Below are 10333 nucleotides of genomic sequence, written 5' to 3' on the forward strand. Positions count from 1 at the left end.
TTCGAACTTCAAACTTCGAACTTTCCTATCAATCGGAGCTTGACTTTTCTTCAATATATCCGGATGAACTAAAGTCATCCTATTGTTTATTCAAATCAACCTATGTTTAGACTAGACTCGACTAAACTAGTATCTAACCCTACTTTCCATTTAACTATTTTTCAAAATATTGCAATGGATGCTTTTACAAAACATGTGATGAAATTTACTTTTGTTTTAATTTAAACTCATTATCAGACAGGAGGGCAAATGTCCCATATTCTAACTGGAAAATGAAACAATGTGTCTGGTCTGAACAGGCTATTTATTTTGTCACAAATTGAAGCATCATAAGATAGTATATTCCTCTTAAATGCAATAACTAATAATATTTATTCTTTTTCACTTAATGTAAATAGGTTTATAAAATGATCAACACATGTGCAACCGACATGTCGTTCAATTTTTATTAATTTCTCTGATTTGTGGGCATAGAATCTAAAACGTAGTAAGATATGGAGCATATTCAACCCACTCAAATGCCGTATCTTTTCAAGTAAAAAAATGAGAAACCAAAAAACAAAGGTGTTAACGTGACACCATTGTTCTAAATAAGACAAAAAAATTCATACTTTTGTCATCACCATTGACTTGTTCTAATATTATAAACATCTTATCACCTCGTCCGTTTCTTTAATGGCCGCACAGCCGTGTTTACCACATGGGAGCCACCACCCCCGGCCGGGGATTTAGGATCCAGAGATCTACCTAATTCTAATAGTACGACGTAAGTTGTTGTTTTGTCTAGTTTCTCTGGCAAGATTAGTGTGAGTAAGCTTGATTATTATAGGTCAATAGCCTTTAAAACAACGTCATGAGACGTCTAGAATCAACATGGAAGATGGGAACATTTCAGATTCTCCATTAAATTAAGGCCATTGCTCCAAATGGTAAAAGAAAATGATAGTTGGTGAAGTGAAGTAGAGCAGGCTCTACTTCCAATACATGGCAGCTGAAAGACAAATTGTTTGAAGCCAACTTGAAGTGTAGATCAAAGTTGTTTTTATTTTTAGCACTTTGAAAATATTTCTTTATCATGTGCATATATATATATATATATATATATATATATATATATATATATATATATATATATATATATATATATATATATATATATATATATATATATATATTTATTTATTTATTTATTTATTTATTTATTTTTAATTTAAAATTATTAAATTATATAATAATACACTGTCTACATAATTGAATACTTAAAAATTCAACAAACATATATTAAAATTTAAATTAAATGGTGATTGAGATAAATGGTTTAAAAAAAAAAGATAGCCAAGCTACCCTACACTAACATAAGACCCTTTAACCTGCTCTTCTAATAAGATCCAACTACCACACACTTGATGTAAACCCATCTTAATATTTTTTTAAAAACAAATATCTGTTGGAGTTATTATAAAAATATAATAATGTTATATGTTAATGGTAAATCTTAGATAGATTCTATCTAATCCGCTAATATTTGGTTTAAATTTGAATTAATATGTGATATTATCGAAAAATTGTTAAAATTATTAATTAAATTATCAAAAAATTAAGAGTAATATTATGTGTACCCATTTTAGGCACACAAATATATACACACTCATATATGTCATCATATGATTAATTATTATTTTATTCTTAATTCAAAATTATCTAATCACATGATGACACATATAAATGTGTACATATTTATATACCCAAAATAGGTATACATAGTTTTATTGAAAAATTAAACAGTAATATTGATGGAGAATATTATCCTATGAACAATTATGTTGATCTTGAATCTTGTTATTAGACAAAGCTTTAAACTCAAGATTAATTTATTTGAACCGAATCATGGATTGGGTGGGGGTTAATTTGGATCATATATCTACCCCGGGTAAAATAATATCTCATCACCAACAAGTGCCATGTGGGAATAAGCCAAATCACCCACCCCTACCAGGTGTCACCTTCTGATCCAACTGGAACACCTTCCAATAACCTTTTTTACCAAATCCAATGGCTGCCATCAATTTCATCACACGTCCTTCCCCGCTTCCCCACAAACCCTCTATTTAAACCCACGCTGCCCATTCGTCGTCACCTTCATTTTCTCTCTCTCTCTCTTCAGCCTTAACTTCTCAACGCTCTCCGCTTTGACACTTAAATCTTCAAACCTGAAATTCTTAAACTTTTTATGTTAAAAACCAAAAGAATGTCAAATTTTTCGAATTTTGGAAATCTGATACTAACTCTTAAAGTGGGTTTGATTTCAACTGGTGTGTTATCGGTTGGTATTCTTTTGAAAAATTCAGCTCCATTGATTTCAGACTTTGTATCATCAGATGTTCCTAGTTTTTGGAACGTTATATTGCAGTGGTTAAAGCCACCCTATCTTTATCTAGTAATCAACTGTATCATAATCTCCATTTTTGCCTCCTCCAAACTGCAACAACACAAAGAAGATAATCTTTCAACTGTTTCAGCTGAAGTTTTGGTGGATACTCAAGAGAGGGTGGTAGTATCAGACGATCATGTACAAAGTGGGTATGTTCTTGGCTACGGTGACATCAATCCAACGGCGGAAAAAGAGGAGGAGAAGAAGATTATGAGTGAAGAGACACCGGCGACGATGGATGGCGGAGATGAAGTGGCACGCGTGATGGCGCCAGAGAGGAGCGGGTCCATGGAATTGTTGGATTTTTACCAGAAAGGAAAAGAAAGGCCGCCGATTTCGTCAAGGTTTAGTCATAAGAAATCTGTGAAAGCAAATCCTGAAGGTAACCTAATTAAATTTTCTTTTATTGAATCAAAATTTTGAAAACGACTTCGCTTTCAGAAACGAAAATTAAAATTATGAAATTTGATTGTTCAGGTGGGAAGGTGGCACTGAAAGTGTCGAAGCCGAAACGGCAGGACACACTGGAGACAACGTGGAAGACGATAACGGAGGGGCGAGCAATGCCGTTAACGAGGCACCTGAAGAAGTCGGACACGTGGGACACGCACCTGCGCCATCAGAAGTCGCCGCCACCTGCACCTAAAATGAAGAAAGCCGACACCTTCAGCGACGGTGCAACAACGGTGACAAACGGTGGCAACGCGGGAGATAATTCGGGAAGGGCGCTGAAGAGAGAGCCGTCGCTGGGTCAGGACGAGTTGAACCGGCGTGTGGAGGCGTTCATCAAGAAGTTTAACGAGGAAATGAGGTTGCAGAGACAGAGATCTTTGGAACAGTATAATGAAATGATTCAACGTTGAGCTGTTTAGAAATAATCACGATTTTGTCTTTGACCTACTAAGAGCTAATCATCACCGACGATGAAGATGATCATAATCAACCACAAATCAGGATCGGTACAATTTGTGGAAAATCCTCCATATGGATACGTTTGGTTCTCTGGAAAGTTGCGTTCGGAGCCATTCATGAGAGAAAAGTATGTTTTCCATTTCAATAAAATAAATAATATTTATTTTAAATACATAAATATATATATTAAAAATAAAATAAAATAATATATTATTATATGATAACACATATAAAAATATTTATAATTATATATTTAAAATAAGAATACATAAAATTACTCCTTCCATTTCACTGTAAAATGAACTTAATGTTAAATATATTTTAATGGTTTAAAAATAATATAAAAATAATTTTTATTAATTTATTATTAAATATATAATACAAATTTTTTTAATATCAATTTATTATAATCACTTAAAATTCATAAATAAATAAAGGCTTGAATTCAAATTCTAAAAGTAAGATTTAAAAAAATAATTTTTTATATTTATTAATTCAGTTAAATCTGATATTTTATTTTATTTAATTAATTGAATCAACTAATTTGATCCAATTTTTAAAACAATTATTTCTTTGTGAGTTTTGTTAAGTAATAAATAAAGAGTATAAGTATTCTAAGTTTATTTAAATAATAAAAGATTAATTTTTTAATTAAAATTAAATTTAATTAATTAATGACAAAATAAATAAAGTTCAACCAAGATAAAATACACCGAGGCATATAAACTCACCAAACCAACCAACATAAATTTTAGATTAATATGTTTTCAAGCTAATGACTACATTAGCCTTGTACTCATGTGACAGGGTGTTTTCTACACTTATTACGTTGCCATTTTTCTAAATTTATTAAACCAAGGGAAAATGAAATAAACCTTTATTATTTTAAATATATTAATATTTAAATAATAATTTTATTATTACAATTAAAGATTCTATTAATTTTAATAATTCATAAATAAAAATTTTAATTTTAAATACTTAACGGATATAAGTTTAAGTTTTCACGAAACCTTAGGTGAAAATAAATATTTTGACCTTTTTCTAATTTATTCAATATCTTCTCTTGAGTTATGTGGAACCTATTTTCACTATTTACCCTACTCTATTTCTATGTAACTTCAAAGAGACGAAGAGCATAAAATTCTATGAGATTTCCTAGTTAAACTAAGCCTTGGGAGCACCTCATGACAAAAGTTGCATGAATAATGTTTGCCCATCTTTGTCTTTATTTCAGTCCATGATAAATGTAATTAGAAACTAATTATCCAATGCAAATCATTTAAAAAGCATCTAGTACTTTCCTAATTGTCACAGAAATACCAGCTTAGAATGATAAGCCACTTGACTTTGACTGCTGAAGTGGCCATATTGCTTCTGCTCAGTCAGTGTTGTTAGCGTTGCCTCTTCGAGTTCAGGAGTATGATTGATCTTATCTGTTTCCCATGTCAACTGATGAAATCTTTGACAAATTTGGTTGAAAAACAGCTGGCTCTTGAGCTACTAATACTTCTTCCAGGTACTTCTCCAGTTTACATCACATCAGAATCTTACCAAGTTTCTTTTTTTACTTTACACAACAGGCGGTTGGTGGAAGATAAGAACTACAATATAAATGAACGCACAAAAAGAACAAAGAATATGGCAAGGTATATTCACGTATCCAAAACAATCCCCATGTGGGTGTTTTTTTTTTTTTTTTGACTGTTCAAATATAACTACAAGATTATATAATATCTAATTTAAATTTGATTCAAATCCATAATATCCATCACAAATTCAAATATAATCGAAGTGGTGTAAAATGTCAAAGAAAAGTCATCAATGAGATGAATAATTTTGGTTCTAGGGTAAACAGTAACATCAACAAGATAAACAAGTATTCTGAAATGATAAATAAGTTAATTTCAAGTCAAACCAATTTGGCTGGAATCCATCCCTACATTTGGGCTCACCGAGTCTAAGAGAAAGATCCTTTGAGCTGATATCTGATAAAATAAATCAATTCCACTAGTGGGCAACATAATTATGGTGCTGGTGAAAATGCTAAAAATTGTGATATTATATTTCTTAATTTAACATTTTTCTGTACAATCACTCAATAAAGCAAGAGACTTATCTCTACATTGCCATCGTGGGAGGGAAAAGCCTATCCAAGAAAGTGTAGACACCTCCTCCCAAGAGAAGTGCACCACTGCAGAAAATAGTAATATAAACCCTTTAAAAACAAGGAATTTTGGAGATGAAAATGAGGTCATGTTTCGTGACAAACAGATCCCAATTGTAAGCAACATGAAGACCATGAAAACATTACTAAGTGCTGAAAAGTAAGAGTTCTTATGCAACAATGCAGAATATATTAAGCGTACCTCACTGGATTGATCCATGAGGAGAATTTGCGGAATGAAAGCAGGCTCTGAAGAAACATACACATAGAAGAAGTTATTTTTAGCTATATACACATATTCGACAGCTCAAACACACAAAGCAGGTTGAAAAGAGATAAACCCACTAAAATAAACCAAAAATACTAGACAGAAAGTGGATAAGAGAATGCCAACGAGATAATGCAGCTGTTTGGAGGAACCATAATAAAGAAAATATTCAAGTCAGACGAACTGTGGAAGCTTTTGCTATCTTATTCCAACAGAAATTAAAGGGAAAGAAAAAGACAAGTAAACAGCCATGAACCTGCAATGCTCCAGCAAAAGATGCAGCAAGAAGCAGAGGTGCAACATAGCCAGTTGTGTACGTCAATAGTAAGCTTCCCCCGATCACTGGGTCCTGTCAAACATGTTACATTGCCATCTCTTTAGCCATATCAGCAAAAGTGAACCACCAAACAAACAAATGAAGATGCCTATTTGCAAATGTGGGGTTCACCAATGCTTTAATTAATGAAATAGATTAAGGGAGTCCATGGCATCTCTCTAGTCCTTGCAACATTTGCAGCCACCACCCACAATTTTATATGAGATTGGCTCTCCCCAACATTTATTCCACATAAACTCCAGAAACCATCTAAAATGTCAAGGGAATAGAACGAAAAATCATCCAATAGCATTTGATCAGTTCTCCATTCCAAACAGGGGAAACATTTTGTCTTTGAAAAACCCAGTCAGCCAAAACCTACAGCTCATTTATGTGCTGAATCCTCCTATCAATTCTGCTAAATACATAGCATACATAAAAAGGTCTTGCTCAGTCGAACCTCCTAAAGGAGGGTGGGCCTTAGAGGGGTGTTTTGGTTACTGTCCTATCATTCAGTATTTTACATAAAATGGTTGCTTTGAGTAATTGAACCAAAGCATTAGGTTTATTAGGCATAGCAAAGCATACATCAGACACAGTAGCAAAACCACTTTCTTTTGCAAAGGGGAAGAGTGTTTACGTGCATAAATAGATAGACAGCAATCCCACCAAACCAAACTACCATTTATGTATAAATTATCAGAATTCAGCAATTCAGAAAATGCTCATAAACTAAATAGAATATCAGACTTTAAGGAAATATGAGTACCTTGGATGTAGCCACATATGCCAGAAGTGTGGCCAGCACAGGTGTACTGCAAGGTGAAGCAGCTAATGCAAAGGTCAAGCCAGCTAAATATGCTTGCACACCTAACATTTCAAATATTTTGATTGGAAGTTGTTAGAGCTCTTAGTCAATAGGCTTATGAACATTAATTTTCTTGCTAACTAGCATAAATGATAAAGTGATTACTTGATGGGAAGTTCGCAGCAGCAGCACGGGGATCAAAGTTGTCAAAAAATGAGGGGAGTTGTAATTCAATTATCTGAAAAAATTCCCATTGAATTAGTTGACGAGAGAAAGGGAGAATTAGATAAACTAGTTAAAAAAAAAGAGAGAAAGATATAAAGGTCTTAATATTCATTTATATTTTACTAAACATGCAGATATATTTTAGTCTTTTTTACCCCTTCTTGAAATGTATATAATGTATGTGATTGATATAAATGTTATGAAGAAGTAAGCATCTAAGAGGTAAAGAGTTTAAAAACCAGCAGAACATTTATTAACCAGTACCTCAAGAAGATTCAGACCCATAACAACAGCCAAACCAGAAGCAGCCAATGGTAGTCCCTTCCCAATTTGCCCGTACGCCTTCCCAGCAAAGGAGGCTGCTACACCTAGGAGTGCAAGTGTAGTTGCCAATCCTAATGCAAATGCAATGGAATCCCCGATGATCTGATCAAAAAGAGTGTTTATTATATATGAGACAGAGTATCACATTTTAGCCTCCATAAAAAATGCACAGTAATCTGTAACTAGAAAGATATAGAATTTATACAAAATTAAGAAAAGCATGTAGCAAAAGATGGCTGTGTTTTTGTTTAAATAAACACTTAGACCGTTCTAACTTGACAACTTTTTATTTTCTTCTTTATAAAGGATACTGTTGCCAATGATTTTGGTATTGGCAGTAAAACATCATTCAGTTCTTAAAGTTTTTTGTCAATAGTACTTTCTTCATCCTTCCTGCAGTTAAAAAAATAAATTTCTTTTTTTTTCCCCCCCTTCTGGATAAAAGAATTAACACTTTGACATTAACTTATAATATTTCTAAGCTACCAACACTTTTACAATGTTCCAAAGATTTCACAACAGTAGTCAGGAATTGAAAAGAAGCATAGCTGTATGGGAATAATAAATAAGTCATTACTTGTGCTCTGCTTTTGCCAGATCCAAACGCACCTGATTTGTTTCAGCCAGTCCATAAATCAGCGACAAAACAAGAAGACAGTTACAAACAATAATGGCAAATAATTTGTGAAAAGAATAAAAAATGTTGCAGTAGGTTTTTTGTAAATGCATTCTTACCAATATAACCAAGGGTAAGTGGTAACACACTAAGTGTACAAGGAGAAAGGCTGGTCACAAGCCCAGCTCCAAATATAACTGCCAAACTATGAAGAGGAATAAGAGTGAAACATAGAGCACACAGAAAACACGAGTCACTAATTTACTAGAAAAAATACACACACACAACTGCACTTAACAGACAATGTGCAAAAGCAAACCTAGTGAAACTGAGAGCTGATAATTGGTCCTGAACAGCTTCATTAGCCTGCTGTCCAGCAGAATATAGGAAGCCACCAAACAGATCTCCGAGGCTTCCATCGGCCATCTCATAAACAGAAGCAGCTCCTTCCTGGCTCGAAGGAAAATAATTCTAATTCCTGAGATTATATGCAAGAAAAGTAAAACCGAATTACAAAGTCTTAAAATACTGCATGGTCTACTACATGGATACCAAAACTAAATTTTAAACCATATGCCAAAAGATAGATTTCAGGAAAGAAAGAAGATCAATGTAAAACTCCAGGGGGACTTCAGCAACATTAAGAAATCAAGAAAGAGACTAAATTGGATTTCAAATGCACCAGTTTTCAAATAGGAAGCCCATTGGTGCAGGAAACTCTGCCAAATGCGGTAGGAGATTTTTACAGCAAAGCATTTGAGACCAATCTTAGCTCATTTTAACAGACTTAGATTGATTTACATATAAAAAAATTATGGAATGATTCAGTGTAAGAAGCTAAATTATAAAGCAAAAACTTAAAAAAAAAAGCAAAAACAAGCACATAGAACGCTCACCATGACTTTCTGGGTGGTTAAAGCCTTCGCACTATCAATTGCAGCCAAATTTGTCACTAAATGCACAACAAAAATCAATAAAGTTTTCATAATAATTAAAATTACCACAAATATCCCACACAATCTCTATTAAAGGAAAAACATAATTTTACAATCTTCTCAGCCAAAAAGAAATTGTATTTCGTAATACCTGCCAAGCTACTGATAAATGTACTAATGTGAAAGCAGCTGTTTTGCTGATGTTTAACAATGGGCACCATACGTCTGCCTGTTATATAAAAGTTTTAAACAAGTTAAAATAATTTGTGTCACAAACTGAAAGAACAAGTCTCCACATAAAAAAGCTACTACTAAGGGAGAAGAAAGTGGCTGCGACTTACCTTGAGTCCTGCAGCTTTGTTGAGGCTTGTAATTTGAAATTGTTGAAAAACGAGAACCATAACTACTGTAGTGATTTGTAACCAAACTCATCTGCATCATATTCAAAGAGAACTATGGAGAGAAATTTTAAAATATAATTTTCCTCAGTTTTCTCAGGAAACAGACACGGCAGCGGGACAGATATTTCAACAGTGATAATGCTAATTTTATTTATTTTTTCAAATTAGTATAATATTAATAATGGCTTCCAGGCTGATCTTGAGATATTGGGCTTTTAGTCTCCCATGTTTTTGAACCCAGGAAGCCCACAACATTACGGCATTTTATTCTCAATTAATTACTTTTTATTAGTACCGGTGTTTGAAAATATTTTTATAAAATGAATTGAGTTCAAATCGATTTAAATATTTAAATTTTAATTAAATTAAATCAAATCCAAAATTTAATATTTTTGTGCCAAATTCAAACTTTGACACATTGATCTCAAATCGATCTTAAATTGAGTTTTATTTTAACTACGTTCGAATCAAATCCAATCTTAATCTCCATACCCTATTGCAGTTCAAAAGTTTCCAAAACAAGTCTTCTTTCCAAATTGAATTCCTAACACTCCATCTCTCTTCCTCTTGCTCCAGCATTCAGTCCTGCTCTTACTCTTCCATCAGAACTGTTGGCTGTCCTCTATCACCACCACCATTGTTTCATTGGTCAAATTAAAACCCTCCCCATCTCTTATCCACCAATCTGTCATCTTTGACCACCGCTGTTGTATCTTATAACCACAAAATATTATGAGTGAAGAAGAAGATATACAACAGCTGCATCTTTTAAGGCTTGGACAATATCAGCTACCATGGAATAGGAAGTGATCGGGGTGGTGGTTGAAGACTATGGGCAGAAGTGTTGGTGGAAGATGACAGATTATCATACCAGATACTACCTGCCATCCTATTAAGTTGATAAAAGTCTCCACAAATTATCTGATGGAT

The 10333-nt window shown here is 33.2% G+C and overlaps 2 protein-coding genes across 3 annotated transcripts; one reads left to right on the forward strand and one right to left on the reverse strand.

Annotated features, from left to right (window-relative positions):
* Nucleotides 1–2138: 2138 nt before the first annotated feature.
* LOC123215441 lies at nt 2139–3515 on the forward strand. The gene is made up of 2 exons (XM_044635534.1): nt 2139–2813; nt 2909–3515. The coding sequence occupies exons 1-2, from the start codon at nt 2231–2233 to the stop codon at nt 3292–3294; spliced, it is 969 nt and encodes a 322-aa protein (XP_044491469.1). The 5' UTR covers nt 2139–2230; the 3' UTR covers nt 3295–3515.
* A 1635-nt stretch (nt 3516–5150) lies between these two features.
* Nucleotides 5151–9546, reverse strand: LOC123210355 (cytochrome c-type biogenesis ccda-like chloroplastic protein). Of its 2 annotated transcripts, none has more exons than XM_044628661.1 (12): nt 9344–9546; nt 9154–9231; nt 8964–9019; nt 8387–8517; nt 8187–8272; nt 8029–8060; nt 7392–7553; nt 7068–7140; nt 6864–6964; nt 6035–6127; nt 5713–5759; nt 5151–5537 (listed from the first exon to the last, which is right to left on the reverse strand). In XM_044628661.1, exons 1-12 carry the CDS (start codon nt 9441–9443, stop codon nt 5465–5467), a joined length of 1032 nt encoding a protein of 343 aa, XP_044484596.1. In that variant the 5' UTR covers nt 9444–9546; the 3' UTR covers nt 5151–5464. The 2 variants fall into 2 exon arrangements, with proteins under 2 accessions (XP_044484596.1, XP_044484587.1); XM_044628652.1 differs by having other exon boundaries at nt 9154–9234.
* Nucleotides 9547–10333: the final 787 nt, after the last annotated feature.

This window comes from Mangifera indica, chromosome 1, assembly GCF_011075055.1.
Source record: "Mangifera indica cultivar Alphonso chromosome 1, CATAS_Mindica_2.1, whole genome shotgun sequence".
Classification (NCBI taxonomy): Eukaryota; Viridiplantae; Streptophyta; class Magnoliopsida; order Sapindales; family Anacardiaceae; genus Mangifera; species Mangifera indica.

Excerpts from the sequence above, each read along its gene's own strand:
- LOC123215441 (XM_044635534.1), top strand. The coding sequence starts at position 2,231 with ATGTTAAAAACCAAAAGAATGTCAAATTTTTCGAATTTTGGAAATCTG. Across the intron at positions 2,814-2,908 it reads TGTGAAAGCAAATCCTGAAG|GTGGGAAGGTGGCACTGAAA; the intron begins GTAACCTAATTA and ends TTGATTGTTCAG.
- LOC123210355 (XM_044628652.1), bottom strand. The coding sequence starts at position 9,443 with ATGATGCAGATGAGTTTGGTTACAAATCACTACAGTAGTTATGGTTCT. Across the intron at positions 8,273-8,386 it reads TCAGCTCTCAGTTTCACTAG|TTTGGCAGTTATATTTGGAG; the intron begins GTTTGCTTTTGC and ends TCCTCTTCATAG. Across the intron at positions 7,554-8,028 it reads CTGGCAAAAGCAGAGCACAA|ATCATCGGGGATTCCATTGC; the intron begins GTAATGACTTAT and ends CTTTTTGATCAG.